The 16,524-nt window shown below is 45.5% G+C and overlaps 1 protein-coding gene across 1 annotated transcript in view; it reads left to right on the forward strand.

The window, feature by feature from the left end:
- The window catches only part of Dzip1 (DAZ interacting zinc finger protein 1), a 55,118-nt gene that overhangs the window by 786 nt on the left and 37,808 nt on the right, over nucleotides 1-16,524 (forward strand). The window contains exons 2-10 of the mRNA XM_070002730.1: nucleotides 270-349; nucleotides 629-842; nucleotides 2,131-2,417; nucleotides 2,587-3,138; nucleotides 5,822-5,906; nucleotides 8,857-8,981; nucleotides 10,617-10,778; nucleotides 13,847-13,984; nucleotides 14,479-14,541. Coding sequence (XP_069858831.1) covers nucleotides 2,415-2,417; nucleotides 2,587-3,138; nucleotides 5,822-5,906; nucleotides 8,857-8,981; nucleotides 10,617-10,778; nucleotides 13,847-13,984; nucleotides 14,479-14,541 — 1,128 coding nt within the window. The 5' untranslated portion in view covers nucleotides 270-349; nucleotides 629-842; nucleotides 2,131-2,414. The remainder of the gene's footprint in view (nucleotides 1-269; nucleotides 350-628; nucleotides 843-2,130; nucleotides 2,418-2,586; nucleotides 3,139-5,821; nucleotides 5,907-8,856; nucleotides 8,982-10,616; nucleotides 10,779-13,846; nucleotides 13,985-14,478; nucleotides 14,542-16,524) is intronic.

Genomic DNA, 16,524 nt, shown 5'->3' on the forward strand with positions numbered 1-16,524 from the left:
GTGTGTGTGTGTGGGGGGCAGCAGTAGATGCCCCAGGCTGCAGGACGGGCGCTTCGGGCCCTGCGCCCCACCTCGCCTGGAACGCAGCTCAGCTCACAGGCCCTGGCCCCGCCCCTCCTCCCCCATCGGGCCAGTGGCTGGGGAAAATGCGAGGCTTCTAGGTGCGGGAACTGACCCAGGCCCAGGCGCCTAATTCATGCTTGGTTATTCATTCATTCTCTGTTCACTGGGCTCCTTCTGACCACCCTGTCCCCGCCCTCCTGCGCTAGGTGCCGGGGATACCTCGGGAGCAAGATCCCGCAGATCCTGCAGCCCGGTGGATGGCGCCCCGAGACCACAGACCTGCCAGGTGGGTATCCTGTGGGGAAACTGAGGCCTAGGCCTGACAGATTTGTTCTAGATCAGGCAACAAGTAAAAGGAAAGAATCAAACTTGAACCCATCTGCTTCTGGTATGCCAACCCGTGTAGTGAATTGTGATTGAGTGTGTGACTGTGATTTACGGGAAGTGCAACTCTTAGGTAGAGGATGCTTCTCATTGATTTCTCCAGATATGGGATGTTACAACTTAACGTTCAGTTAATCCAAATTTTGTTTTCCTTTCTTCTGTTCCTTTATTTGACTGTTAGGAAAGAAAAAAAATTTCCTGATGGTTGGTCCAAACAGGGCCTCCCTGGTGGATTGAGGAATGCCTGGCTTTTCCTCAGCTCACTGATCTCTGTGGTAACCACCGGCAACCCCAAGAAGACCCCCAAAATGAGAGGCCTGAGGTCTTCAAGTCACTACTAGAAATATTTTGGCCTCTCCAGAAAACAGAATGCAGCCCCCACATGCGTTTATAAGGTAAATACCCCTGCCTCTGTCACTTGGCCGAAAATATTGTTTGAAGTTCCTTCTCTCTGTCTGCCTTTATCTTCAACATTTGAGAATGTTTCTCTTTGGGAGGGCATGTCAACAGTCATATCTTGAGAGTTCTTGTTTTTAATAAAAATATAGTTAGGCTGCCATCAAAAAAATTATCTTTTTTGGGGGGGGGTCTGGTCGTGGAGCCTGACCTCTGGGCCTGGGCCACAGCACCACTTCCGGCATTTTTCTTTTTGCTTATGTGGTGCTGAAGAATCAAATCCAGGGCCTCAGGCATGCAAGGCAAGCACTCTACCACTGAGCCACCTTCCCAGCCCCAAGAAAAATATCTTTCAAAAAGAATCTTTGGCTGGGTACCTGTGGTTCATGCCTGTAATCCTAGCTACTCAGGAGGCTGAGATCCAAGGACTGAAGTTCAAAGCCAGCTCAGTCAAACAAGTCTGTGAGACTCTTATCTCCAATTATCCACCCAAAATCTAGAAGTAGGGCTGTGGCTCGAGTGGTAGAGTACCAAACTTGAATGAAAAAGCTACACAAAAGTGGAAGACCCCGAGTTCAAGCCCCAGTACTGGCACACACAAAAAATAAACTTTATTGTACATATGCAACCCTTAACTGTAAGTGTTCAATTCCAGAAAATTCGACAAATGTATACATACACACACACATATACATATATACATACATATATAGTTATACATATGTTACCTGGGCATATATATATATATGTACACATGTATATGTATATACATATACATACAGGTAATCAACCCAGAAATTAATATGGTAAACGTTTGTTTACCCAGATTTTTCTCTAGGCCCTTTGCCCTCACTTCATTTATATATTTTGTTGTTATACATTCCCTAAATTGCATGTACAGGATGAGCATGAATAGATATTTGTAATCTCAAAACCTAAAAGGGGAAGTGGTGCTGTGGCTCAAGTGGTAGAGCGCTCACCTTAAGCTGAAGAACTGAGGGACAGCGCTCAGGCCCAGAGTTCAGGCCCCAAACCAATCCCCCCCCCCAAAAAAAACCAAAAAGCAAAAAACCCAAAAAAACAAAACTAAGAGGATGAGAGTGGACAACTAGAGCATGGTAGTCAGAACAGAAAGTTCTAGGGGAATTTTTTTTTTTAGGGACTTGGATCGCCCAGCAGTAAAGGTCGTGGGGGGTGGGGGGGTTGGGTGCTGAGTTCCCGGCCAGGAGGTGGAAAAGAATGACCACTCCCGTTTGCACACCAGGTCTTCTTTCTCTGGTCCCGCAGGGCCCTGGGCGCACGCTGACGGAGCACTTGCGCGCGCGCTCGGGCGCGCGGCCGGCCAGGCAGACGCGCCCTTTTGCTCCGGGTCCAGGCTGGGCGCTGCCATAGCAACGTCCTGGACGCCCAGCCCTCAGGCAGCCGCCGCCGCCGCCGCCGCCGCCGCCACCGCAGTCGGGGTCCTGGGCTATTCCTGTTTCCAAGGCCGGTGGCGGCGGCGGCCCAGGCCAGCTAGACGAGACTGGATCGCCCCTTCCATGCAAGCATAGGCGGCGGATTGGCCTGCAAGCATGGTAAGAGGTGGGAATCAGGAGTGCCCACTGCGGGGGGGGGTGTGTGTGGCCGGGGGGCTATGGACAGCTGAGACACCCCCCCACTTCCCAGCCTGTCCTTCCCTTCCCCCCTCTCCTCCCCTCCTCTTTCTCCCTCCCCCTTGAGCAGTCTCTTCCTGCCCTCCTGCAGCCTTTCCAGAAGCACGTCTACTACCCGCTGGTCAGCAGCCCCGAGGGGTCGGACGCGCCCCCCGCGGCCTGCGCAGGCTCCATGGCCTGTGTCCCCCCCAGCTCGGCGTCGGGCCCCCTGCCCTTCTTCCAGTTCCGCCCGCGCCTGGAGAGCGTGGACTGGCGGCGGCTGAGCGCCATCGATGTGGACAAAGTGGCGGGGGCCGTGGACGTGCTCACGCTGCAGGAGAACATCATGAACATCACCTTCTGCAAGCTGGAGGACGAGAAGTGCCCGCACTGCCAGTCCGGGGTGGACCCGGTGCTGCTGAAGCTCATCCGCCTGGCGCAGCTCACCATCGAGTACCTGATGCACTCGCAGGACTTCCTCACGGCGCAGCTGCACGGCGTGGAGGAGCGGCTGCGCCTGAGCCTGGGCGACTGCGAGCAGAGCAAGCAGCTGCTCAGCCAGCAGGCCGGGGAGATCAAGCTGCTCAAGGAGGAGTGCAAGCGCAGGAAGAAGATGCTCTCCGCCCAGCAGCTGATGATGGAGGCCAAAGCCAGCTATTACCAGGTGAGGACTGGCGCTGTGCGCCGGCTCCCAGGAACCCCAGAGCAGCCCTACGAGGCCCTTTCTGTACAACTGGGGTGTTTGTTTTGTTTTTTCTTCCTGTTTTCAAAGTTTCAAAGAAACAGCCTTATTGAAGCCCAAACAGTCCTTGGCTCCCACTGAAGACCCAATTCATTACCTTCTGCAAGCTGGTCAAAGGATCGAGAAATAGCTAATATTGCCAGCCATGCTCTATCTATTGAAGTGGTTGAACCTGCTGCCTCTTCATTGGGATCATGAGAAATCAGCTGTGCACAAATTGCTGTTGAAGTCAGCCCCCAGATGGCCCCGAAATATGATTTATTTTATGGAGGTTTTTTTTCCCCCATCTCACTTTAATTTTTTTTTTAATGTTTGCAAAATGACAAAAAAGCTGGGCCTGGGAAGGTGGCTCAAATGGTAGAGCACTTGCCTTGCATGCATGAAGCCCTGGGTTCGATTCCTCAGCACCACATAAGCAGAAAAAAAGCCAGAAGTAGCACTGTGGCTCAAGTGGTAGAGCACTAGCCTCAAGCTGAAGAGCTCTGGACAGTGCCCAGGCCAGAGTTCAGACCCCATAACTGGCCAAAAGCAATCAAACAAAAATGACAGAAAAGTTGTCAGAGTAGTATAAAGAGCCAGGCTCCAGGGTTCACACCTATAATCCTGGCTACTTAGGAGGCTTGTATCTGAGGATTGTGGTTAGAAGCCAACCTACAGAAAGTGGGAAATGGAGCTGTGGCTTAAGTGGCAGAGCACCAGCCTTGAGCAAAAAAGCTGAGAAATAGCATCCAGGTCCTGAGTTCAAGACCCAATACTGGCACACAGAAAAAAAACAACAGTATGAAGAATTTTGATGTATCCTTCATCCAAATTCACCTTTTTTTTTTTTTTGTCGCTTGTGGGGCTTGAACTCTGGGCTTGGGCGCTGTCCCTGCACTCTTAAGCTCAAAGTAAGTGCTCTACCACTTGAGCCACAGTGCCACTTCCGGTTTTCTAGTGGTTTATTGGAGATAAGAGTCTCACAGACTTTCCTGCCTGGGCTGGTTTTGAACCACCATCCTCAGATCTCAGCCTCCTGAGATTACAGGCATGAGCCACCGGTGCCTGGCTAAGTTCACCAATTATTAATAATTTTTGCACCTTGTAGTATTTCTTCTGTTGTTCTTTATACTGTTATTTTAAACCATTTCACATCAAGTTATTGACTCCCAGTTTTCTCAGTATACTTCCTATGAACAAGAAATTTTTGTTTTGTTGTCTAATTTATTTTGATTGTACTGTGTTTGAACTCAGGGGCTTGCACTTGCTCTATCACTTCAGCCATGCTTCAGCCCTAAGAGTGCTAAGGTTACATAACAATCATATTTATTTATTTATTTTTATTTTTTGTCAGTCTTGGGGCTTGAACTCAGCCTGGGTGCTGCCCCTCAGCTCTTCAGCTCAAGGCTAGCACTCTACCACTTGAGCCACAGCACCACTTCCAGCTTTTTCTGTTTATGTGGTGCTGAGGAATCCAACCCAGGGCCTTATGTAAGTGAGGCAAGCACTCTATCACTGAGCTTCCTTCCCAGCCCTTAAAAAAATTTTTTTAGGGCTGGGAAGGTGGCTCAGTGGTAGAGCACTTGCCTTTGCATGCTCGAGGTCCTGGGTTCGATTCCTCAGCACCACATAAGAAAAAAGCTGGAAGTGGCGCTGTGGCTCAAGTGGTAGAGTGCTAGCCTTGAGCTGAAGAGCTGAGGGACAGCGCCCAGGCCCAGAGTTCAGGCCCCACGACCAGACCAAAAAAAAAAAAAAATTTTTTTTTAAAGATGATATGTGAAATTTGAGGAAGGAGGGAAACAAGTGACTGGCTGTTTGTTACTATACAGGCAATTTTCACATTGTGTTTTATATTTATCTCTTTTTACATTTTAAAAAGTTGGAGTAATGGTCTTATGAGTGCCATTATGATATCATTAAGAATGATATTGTAATTACAAGAAAAGTCCTTATCTCTTAGGGGGCATTCTAAAATAGTTACAGGGGAAATATGGTTATCTATAAAGTGTGTCAGAAGAGTCCAGGAAAGAGGATGCACATGAAACAAGTTGAAATTCTGCCCAAAATATGAATCAATGGAAAAGCAGAAGAATAGTGATAGTGATGGGATTGATTTTTTTTTCAGAACTCATTTTAGCAGATCACATATCTGCCAGTGTTGTTCTCATGTCTTATGCTGTATTCTGAGGATAAAGCCAGAAGACGATGGACTGGAGTCCAGGAAGGGCTCTACCAGGTGTGGGGAACCTCTTTTGTGCCAAGTGTCAAAAATGCCATCTGAGTATTTATACCATCCTACTTGGGCCATACAAAATTATCAGTACAGGCAAGAGTGCCGTGAATGAGTTGATGATGATGAAGTGACTAATCTAATAAGAACAATATTGGAAGGTTCCAGAAAATACCACAAATTTCCAAAGCTATTCTTCATGGCCTGTGTCCAGTGTAGAAGGAACACCCTGGTTTTACATTTGTCCTCTGAATCATGCTTACAGTATCATTTGCTGGGACGGAGTTGTTGGGAGACACAATTCCCAAGAGGTCATGGATCAGGTATCTGGATTTTAACTGCAGCTCACTGGGAGGACACTTGTTATATGCACTTGAATTGTTGCTTTCTTTCCAGTGCCATTTTTGTGACAAGGCCTTTATGAATCAAGCTTTCCTTCAGAGTCACATTCAACGCCGCCACCCTGCAGACTCTCGCCTTGGTAAGGAGTGAGCTCTCTTCTCAAGCTATTTTCTTCCTACATCCTCTTGCTTTTCTCAGTGAGACATAGTCCAGTGCATTATTTTTCAGTCCTTTTTAAGAGAAAGGCCCTGTTCCATCCAAGGGGCAAACACTGAGTCTCTACTATGTGCATGCAAAGCTCACAGCCACAAGCCAAATAGAGAAGTCCTGATCTCAACTCTTAGGTCGTAATGGAGGGGCTGAGGAGACGCACTAAGACAAACAGCGGAGAGACTCATTTCAAATGGTGGCAGATAAGATGAAGGTAATAAAACAAGAGAATGGGGAGGGATGATGTCTCAGTAATAGCTGTATTGAGAAAGTCATATCTAATCAGAGACTGCAGTCATGAAAAACTCTCAGTCTGGTGAGAGGCAGGAAAACCAGTATCTCAGGTGTAGGAACACTGATGGTCAGGGACAGGACAGTGTGTTTAAGGACAGAAAGGAGGCAGAGGAGTTAGGAGCCGGATCACAGGAGGCCTTGAAGGCCTTGGCTAGTGGGTGTTTTATATGTGCAACCGGAAGTCATGGAGGATTTTTTTTTTTCTTGGTCAGTCATGGAGCTTGAACTCAGGCACTTGAACCTAGGCACTATCCTTAAGCCTCTTTGTGCTCAAGGTTAGTGCTCTGCCACTTGAGCCACAGTATCACTTCCAGTTTTTGAGAGCTTAACTGGAGATAAGAGTCTTACAAGGACTTTCCTGCCTGGGCTGGCTTTGAACCATGATCTTGAGCTCTCAGCCTCCTGAGAAGCTAGGATTACAGGCTTGAACCACCAGCACTTGACTAAGTCCTAGAGGATTTTAAGTAGCGGGGGATCGTGATCTGATCTGTGCCATAAAATGAGTTCTGGAACGGCTGATGGAGTAGATTGCAGGGGAGGTTGGAGGGGACAGGAGGCTGGTCAGGAGCCCCGGTGGAAGACAGAAGCCTGGATCACATGATCTGAACCCTCTGCCTGGGGACACATAAAGATGAAGATACATTTGTGTTGGACATAGAAACTGCAGAGACTTGAGTCTGCTTTCTGAGAAGAGGAGATAAGCAAAGATGATCCTGTGGGTGTTTTTTGGTTGTTTCAGTGCAGGCTAGGGGTAGAGGAAAGAGACATGTATCTATTGGTCATAGATACATTTTATCATACACAGAATAGATGGGCAAGTGGTATGGAGGTTTGCAGGCTGAGACCCCCAGCTAGAGAGAACTGTCTGGGAGTCACTAGATGACAGCTGTCTGGCTGAGGTCATCTGAGTAGAAAACAGAAGAGCTACAGCCTACCTCAGCCTTAACACCAGAGCCCAGGAAGGACAGGTGGAGAGTGGAAAACAATATGTATGGGCCAGTGGAAGAACTGAGAAATGTGCTGTTATAGAGAACAAGGGAAAAAGTATCTCAAGAAGGAGGCAGTGGTCAGGAGTGTGGAATGTTCCTGCGATAGAGAGGAAGATGCAGATGGAGCATTAACCCAAATTGTCAAGATTCATGGCAGCGTCAGTGGATTGGTAGGAGCAAAAGCCTGACCTGAGTGAGCAGAGTTGAGAACCATGGGGGAGTGCCCCGGCTGAGCACAGTCATTGATTTCAATAACGTTTGCTGGGAAGGTTGGTTAATACTCCAGGCTTCCACTAGACCAAAATCTGGGATCAAGGGAAACTTTTTTTTGTTTTGTTTGATGTGGGAAGTATGATGTTTGGGTGCTGATAAGAACTACTCAGAATATAGAGAGAAGACAGATAAGAGAGACAATGCTGGGGCTCCCAAGGAACCAGTTTTTTGTTTTTTGTTTTTTTTAAACTACTTGGTCTTAAAAGGAGAGACTCCAAGATCTCCTTCTCCAGGAGCAGATGAACCCACACAAACTCTCACTATGATATTCAGTGTTTTGGGTGTTTCCGTATATGTAAGTAAGCTAAGTTGTTTATTATTCTCCCTCTTGGGGTCGATGTGTGACCATTCCTGTTCCAAGCCTGGAAAATAACCTTTCCTTTGGAAATCGCTATGCTTTGTTAGAAACCAAAACGAACAGTTATCAGATTCCATTGAGAAACCATGGACCGCTGGTATCCAAGTTAGCAATATACTGGAAAAGGGGGAACGATGAAATAATTTAATGAACCTACCATTCTTCCGTGTGCAACTGACCTTCTCTCTCTTCTGTTTCAGTATCTTACTCTTATCTCATACTCGTTTCAGAGGGTATTTCAGACTCTGAGATGAGTATTATTTCTTCAGGTCATCTTTGAGATTCTGACTTTCTACTTTGGTTTCCATCCCTTTCATGTCTACACTCACAGACACATGTATACCCATTCAGTCATGTGTACATCCTCATGTAAGTACATGTACATAAGTATTCTTCCCTTCACTTGTTTGATTCCCTTGGCAACTTTCCAGTTCTTCGCTTAGCCCTAGTCGTAAAGGGTGTTGTCTGGGTTTCCATCCTGAATGCCAGTCCTCTGCTTGCCTGAGCACTGATAGGAGTGTCCGGAGAGTTTGGTGGGAACTCTTAGTGCCGCAGCACCTGAAGAGGAAGCCTGTTCCCCTGCTAGACTTGGATAGGAATAGTGGGAAGCCCCCTCCCTCCCCATCCCCCATGGTACCACTGGGTCAATAGACTTGATGAGTCCTTGTTATCTTTATTGCTCCCTGAACAGGGCTGTTCTTACTGTCTCTATAGGATAATACAACCTCAATATAGTGAGCCCCCCCCGCCCCCGCACGCAAAGTTGCCTTTTACAATTCTTTGCCCAATCCTAGGAAGGGCTGAAGAGAAACACAAAAGAATAAAAATGTGCTCATGATCCGTAACCCCCAAATTACAGCAGTTTCCTCTGTTGATTCTACTTCTCATCCGTAGGACTGTACCCTGTAAGTTTTCCAAGCTAGAGCATCAGGTAAGTGTTGTAACCAGGTTTTCTGTCGCCACAGAGTATAAGACAAAGGCCCAGACTGACAAGCTGCAGAAGGAGATTGACATGTTGAAGGAGCAGCTGCAGCTCACCAAGTCTCAGCTGGAGTCTGCACAGCACGCCCACGCCACACGATTCTCCAAGGTACGTGGGGCGTGCAGCCAGCGGTGTTTTCATTGTATGTAATTATGTTACTCATTGGTGCCAGGGATTCCCATTGGTTGAGGACACTTAAGGGTTTGTCAGACTCCATAAAATGCAACTGTGTTTTGTAGTGTCATTTGGTTTTTAGTATTTTAGTACAAAGCATATATTTTATTCTCTGTGTTTCGAGGGTTTGTTTTTTGGTGGTGGTGTTTGTTGTTGTTTAAGTTTTTGATGTTTTGTTGTTCTTGTTTTTAGATGCTAGTCTCAGGGCTTGGACTCAAGATCCTGGACACTGTCCCTGAGCCGTTTTTTTGTGGTTTTTTTTTTTTTTTTTTCTCAAGTCTAGCACTCTACCACTGGAGCCACTGTACCACTTCTGCTTTTTGGGGAGTTAATTGGAGATAAGAGTCTCATGGACTTTGCTGCTCAGGCTGGCTTTGAAATGTGATCCTCAGGTATCAGCCTTCTGATAACTAGGATTACAAATGTGAACCCCTGGTGCCTGCTGAAGGTTTTTTTTTTATTTCCTTTTTTTTTTTTTTAAATAAAACAACCGGGCTGGGAAGGTAGCTCAGTGGTAGAGCGCTTGCCTTGCATGCATGAGGCCCTGGGTTCGATTCCTCAGCACCACATAAGCAGAAAAAGCTGGAAGTGATGCTGTGGCTCAAGTGGTAGAGCATTCGCCTTGAGCCGAAGAGCTGAGGGACAGTGTCCAGGCCCTGAGATTAAGCCCCATGACCAAAAAATAAAAATAAAATGAAGTAAAACAACCCACATTTATTATTTTATATTGCATGTCTATGTGTCAGAAGCTTGGCGTGTGGCTGGCTAAAATCAAGGTATAGGCAGGGCCATATTCCAAACTTAGCATATTTATAGTTAAACCAGTTTGACCCCCTGGTTTTAAGCTTTTTCTACCACTCCGGGAATATAGTCTGTATTCATTCAGCAATCACTCCTATTAATTTTATCTCCTGTTAACCACTAGTGTTGTTTTTCTGTGTATACCGGTACTAGAACTTGAACCCCAAGACTCTATTTCTTGCTTGGATTTTTCCTTTACCACTTCAGCCACACTTCCACTTCCAGCTTTTTGATAAGTCTGTCAGCTTAATCCGCTCTGGCTGGCTTTGGTTCATCATGATTCTTCAGATCTCAGGCTCCTGAGTAGCGAGGAGTATAGACTGAGCCACCAATACCCGGCACTACTAGTGTTCTTATCTATCTTCCTGAATTTGTCTGGTCTGTATATATTACATAGAAGTAATCATATAACCTATAACCTTTTTATGTTTGGCTTTTTTACTTAGCAAAATGTTTTTGAGATTCATCAAAGTTATAGCATAATCAATAGTGTATTATAATTTTTGCCTATCTGCTATATAAATTCAGAGAACACGAAAAGTTAGAACCTTTTTGCTTCCATGTGGACATTTTAAGGGATGTAAGGACGTGCTATGTGCTGCTGCCTTTAATTTATGCACAGGCCTGCCATGATATTTATTTTAAGCCTAACTGAAAGAATCAGTATTAACAGATAGCCTTGAGGGGAAGCTATGACTATTCATTTCAAATTTGCAATTTGCTTCTTTAGCAGAACTGTTTAAAGCCATCTGTTCACAATACTTTCAGGAATACGAAATGCAAAAAGCAAAAGAGGAAGATTTTCTGAAGTTATTTGATAGATGGAAAGAGGAAGAAAAGGAGAAACTAGTGGATGAAATGGAAAAAGTCAAGGAGATGTTTATGAAGGAATTTAAAGAGTTAACGTCAAAGAACTCAGCCTTGGAATATGTAAGTACCAAAGCTGGAGGTCCTCATGCTAATTAATAGAGGCCTTGAGATGGGGCATTAGCCAGGCATTTGGGCCAGAGGATTATAAGATACCATGCTATGCTCTGGTGCAGGTTCCCTGAGTCCTTGAGTCTTGGGTAGACAGTCTAGGAAAGTCATTTTGTTGAGAAGTGGGAGTTCAGGCCCTAAACTCCAATAAAGACCAGTACTGGGTGCATTAGAAGAAGGTCCAAACCACAACCTCCTCCCTCGGTTTTGGAGTATTTAGGTTGATTCAGACCAGTGTGGGAGGAAAAGGAAGCTGAGTCAGAAGGACAGAGGGAGAACCTCTCTTTGCTTCAGGAGGTTGGGTTGTCCAACACAAGCAGAATTATGGCTAAATGAGTCCCCAACCTGTGGGAACCGCATTGGCCCCAAGCCTGGATGACAGACAAAGCCGCACCCAGCAGGAACTGGTCCTTCATCCTCAGTGCGGTCCTCCCACATAGAATTCTAAACAATGGGATCTCGATCTGTCATCCTTAGGGGGAAGATTTCAAACATGACAATCCTGATATCTGATCCAGTATTTCATTCTGATAAAAGTATAACATCAGTACCAGTGATTTTGAATTTTATTTAAATAGCAATTGCTGGAAATTCACAAATCCCATTTGCCCAAGGAAGGCTGGGAGCTGGGGGATTAACCATGGGCTCCCTCTAGTGGCCAAGAAAGGTTTAGAAAACCAAAGTGGAGCCCATTTTTGGTACTTTTTGTTGTTGTTGATTGTGGGGCCTGAACTCTGGGCCTGGGCGCTGTCTGTCAGCTCTTCAGCTCAAGGCTAGCACTCTACCACTTGAGCTACGGTGCCACTTCTGGCTTTTTCTGCTTATGTGGTGCTGAGGAATCGGACCTAGGGCCTCCTGCATGCAAGGCAAGCACTCTTACCACTGAGCCACCTTCCCAGCCCTGGAGCCCATTTTTGAATGACCACTAGGTTCTTCTCCTTGCTCTTCAGTTTTCACTTTGATACTCTTTTGCTGCAGGATCTTTTTTTTTTTTTTTTTTTTGAAAAGAACTCGGCAAGGCAAAATTTACTTCTGCACCATCAGCCAAAAATCAAGCAAGCAAGCACACTGAATGGGCAGGCTGCTCCCTTTTTATCCCTAACCCAGCAGGCCCCGCCCCTCTACTGCTATTGGCTGAGCTCAGGTTCACAGTCTGCAAAAGGATGTGGTTTTAAGAGGGTGTAAAATTCAAGGAACTTCTATTTGGTTGTCTTAATGAAAGGGCTGAGAGAAAGGAGGTAATGGAACTAAAATGTAATTAACAAGGGCCAGGCCACAAAGCCAAAGCAGGAAACCCTGAGGAAAATTCTTCCCTCAAGATTAATGGAAAGGAAGCTTTGATAAAAAAGATGCTTTTGATAGAAACTACTTTGATAGAAAAAATGCTTTTTCTTCACTGGTGCAAAGTGGTAGAGTGCTAGCCTTGAGCAAAGAAGCTCAGAGACAGTGCCTGGGCTTGAACTCATCAAGATCAGCTCATAGACACAAGCACCATTGTTCCTGTGACTGATCAGTGCAGTCCCGTGTTGGCAACACTGAGACCTTGAATTTCGATTAATTTTTTCTTTATTGAGATTAAGTAAGTACACAAATTTCACAGTATTATTTCATAGTGATACTTGGCTAAAGTCACCAACCCATGTTAACCTTCACAAAGATCATTGTCATTATCTTCATCTACAAAGCTTATGAACTCTACAGACTTTAACAATCAAACAATTTCTTCCTGGATTTAGATTTGTGTGTGTGTGTGTTAGTCATTCATGGGTCTTGAACTCTGGGCCTGGGCACTATCCCTCAGCTCTTCAGCTCAAGGTGAGCACTCTACCACTTGAGCCACAGCACCACTTCCGGTTTTCTGGTGCTTGGAGATAGGAGTCTCACAGACTTTCGTGCCCAGGCTGGCTTTGAGCCGCGATCCTCAGGTCTCAGCCTCCTGAGTAGCTAGGATTATAAGCATGAGCCACTGGCGTCTGGCTTTGCATTTAGATTTTGAGGTTTAACAGTGTATGTTCCTATTAGCAGCTAATAACTAGGTCCTTGGCCTTTAGACCTACTTGAGCTCTGGCCACCGGCTTGCTCGACCCTAGGCCCCAGGTCCCTTACCCTCAGTGAGAGGTATGGAGCCTGGAGAAACTTGGAGCTCTTCCTCTCCACCAAAGTCGTATGAGGAGGTGCTGCAGTCACCTCTGAGTGACAAGGGGACTGGTGTCTGGGAAAAAAGGAGCTTAAAAACTGGAGGCTTTGACATCCTATTAAATCACAATTTACTGCAGGAACTTGCCAAAGATGCCAGATCACATTTAGTGGTTGGGTCACCCGAGGCGAGGCTCCTCTTGTCTGTGCCAGGCTTTCCAGTGTTGTCTTTGAATTCTCTGCGAAGAGGAATTATTGGATGTACTCCTTGTGATTACACTGAGTTTATAAGACTCTCTTAAGATTTCCTGCCCCAGCCACATTCTAATGGAAAAGACCAGAGTTTAGGAGACACAGGACAGTCACACCAGCAGTGGAAGCTAAAGGAGTGTTTGGAAGGAAAGCCAGATTTCAAGCATGGCCGCTGGCTCTCCAATTTTATTTAATATTTAATTCTGATTGAAGTATAGTATTGCTGGGCGCCAGTGACTCACACCTGTAATACTAGCTACTCAGGAGGCTAGATCTGAAGATCATGTTTCAAAGCCAGCCAGGGCAGGAAAGTCCTTGAGACTCTGATCACCCATTAACCACCAGAAAACCGGAAGTGGCCCTTTGTCTCAAAGTAGTACAGCTGTAGCCTTGAGCAAAAAGAGCTCAGGGACAGCTGCCAGGTCCTGAGTTCAGGCCCCATGATACACACACACACACACACACACACACACACTCTCTCTCTCTCTCTCTCTCTCTCTTTCTCTCTTCCCTCTCTCTTCCCTCTCTTCCCTCTCTCTCTCACTCTTTCACACACACACACACACACACACACACACACACACACACACAGAGATAGCATTGTACCACTAGTTTTGAATATTCTTTTATAGCAATTGCTGGAAATCCAGAAATCCAATTTGCAGATCAAGTCCAACATAGGTACATTAAAAGATGCCCATGAGTTTAAAGAAGACCGTTCCCCACACCCCCAGGACTTCCAGAATGTGATGCAGCTGCTGGACAATCAGGTATGAAGTGGGGTAACCACAGTGGATGCTTTCCTTGCTCCTTTTCTGGGGGGAGGGGGATGGCTGGTACCGATGTTGGACCTCAGGCTCTGGCTCTCACTTGGCTTTTTCAGTCAGTTCAAGGCTGGCCCTCTACCACTTGAGCTTTTGTTGGTTAATTGGAGATAAGAGTCTCCTGGACTTTTCTGCCCAGGCTGTCTTTGAACCTTGATCTCTGCCTCCTAAGTAGCGAGGATTACAGGTGTGAGTCAAGAGCGCCCGGCCATTTATTGTCTTTTATATAATGGTATTCGGGATTTAATTCAAAGGGCCTTGCTCTTGCTAGGCAGGTGCTCTAGCACTTGAGTCGTGCCTCCAGCCTTTTTTGTTTTGGTTTATGTTTTAGACAGCATCTCACCATTTTGCCTGCCTCAGACTGAAATCATTCCATCTTTACCTCCCATAGAGTTCAGTGTTAGATCTGCAAACAAATCACACGCTTTACTCTCTCACAGGAAAGCAAGTGGACGGCTCGAGTTCAAGCTCTCCATCAGGAACACAAAAAAGAGAAGGATCGGGTAAGAGAGAGAGAGATTGTATGTGTGTGTGTGTGTGTGTGTGTGTGAGAGAGAGAGAGAGAGAGAGATTGTGTGTGTGTGAGAGAGAGAGCGAGAGATTGTATGTGTGTGTGTGTGTGAGAGAGAGAGATTGTGTGTGTGTGAGAGAGAGCGAGAGATTGTATGTGTGTGTGTGTGTGTGTGTGAGAGAGAGAGCGAGAGATTGTGTGTGTGTGTGTGTGTGTGTGTGTGTGTGTGAATGAGAGAGAGAGAGAGAGAGAGAGAGAGAGAGAGAGAGAGAGAGAGAGAGAGAGAGAGAGAGAGATGCTGGGGTTGGAATACTGGTCTTCATACATGCCAGACAGTGTACCATTGAACTCCACTCCTGTGGCTCATGCTTCTTTATAACAAAGGTAATATTTGTCTATCTAAAATCTCTTATATGCCAGTATCAAAGATCACCACTACTATTGCTTTGATATACTTAATTGTACTTTTCTGTCTGTGCTATGAAATCTTGATTCCTATAAGTATAGATATACGTGGAAATAGATAAATATATATACTTGATTTATATGAAGTCATAGAAAATTAGCTTTTTCACTTAACTGATCATAAAACTTTTTTCTATACTTTAAACTATGCTTCAAAATCCTGATTTAAAGAAATGTATTGTTACTTTAAGGATGATGTACAGAGGGGAAAACGCTAATTTTTTTTGTTTTGTTGTTGTTGTTGTTTTGCCAGTCCTGGGGCTTGAACTCAGGGCTTGGGCTCTGTCCCTGAGCCTCTGTGTGCTCAAGGCTAGCACTCTACCAATTGAGCCACAGCACCACTTCCAGCTTTTCCTGTTTATGTGGTACTGTAGAATCGAACCCAGAGCCTCCTGAATGCTAGGCAAGCAGTCTATCACAAAGCTACATTCCCAGCCCTCTAATTTTTTTCAAATTCTTTATTGTGATTAAGTGGTTACATAATTCCCCAAATTTCACAGTATTGTGGGATAGTGATGCTTAGTTTAAGTCACAAACACATTCTAACTTTCATGGAGCAAATTGTATCATAGTCTATAACATTTATGAGTTCTATGAACTTTGCAATACAGTTATTTCTTCCACATTGGGTGATCTGTACATTTCTTTTGTTTTCCATAGCATCAGCTGTTCCCTCTTTCCCAGTTGTTCCCTCCCTCCCATCGCTGCCATTGAGTTGCTTAGTTCATTTTTATCAATGTCCAGTGCAGCTGATGGGTCCCGCTGTTGTATGTTTTCCCCTGATTCCCTCTAGTTCTGTGTCCTCCTCCTGGTTTCTCTCCGGTGTGCACATATATACCTTATATGTGATCAGCAGCATGGGGTTATGTAGTAGCGATTCAACCAGATGAGTGGAAGTCCTTTGTTTCTTAAGTCCTGTTAATTTTGTCGTATCACTTTACATTTTGGATTTAACATTCACTTATCAGGGAGACCATGTGCCGTTTGTCTCTTTGCTCTTGGCTTACTTCGCTCAACATGATTTCTTCTAGCTCCATCCATTTCCCTGCAAATGCCATTATTTTGTCCTTTCTAATGGCTGCATAATATTCCATTCTGTATAGATACCACAATTTTTGGATCCATTCATCTGTGGTGGGACATCTGGGTTGTTTCCATATCCTGGCTGTTGTGAATAGGGCTGCAATAAACATGGAGGTGTATGTGTCCTTGTATACTGGTTCCTGTTGTTCAGGATAGATGCCTAGAAGTGGTATGACTTACTAGTCATAAGGGAGGTCAATATTTAGCTTTCTGAGGACTCTCCAGACTGCTTTCCAAAGTGGTTGTATAAGTGTACATTCCCACCAGCAGTGTAATAGGGTTTCTCTTTCTTCTCATTCCCTCCAGCATTTGTCATTGGTTGACTTTAGGATGTGGGCCATTCTGACTGGGGTAAGGTGGTATCTCAGGGTTGTCTTTATTTGCATTTCCTTCACAACCAGGGATGGTACGCATTTCCTCATGTGTT

The sequence above is a fragment of the Dipodomys merriami genome, unplaced genomic scaffold (genome assembly GCF_024711535.1).
Source record: "Dipodomys merriami isolate MVZ:Mamm:240054 unplaced genomic scaffold, mDipMer1.0.p SCAF_6, whole genome shotgun sequence".
NCBI lineage: Eukaryota > Metazoa > Chordata > Mammalia > Rodentia > Heteromyidae > Dipodomys > Dipodomys merriami.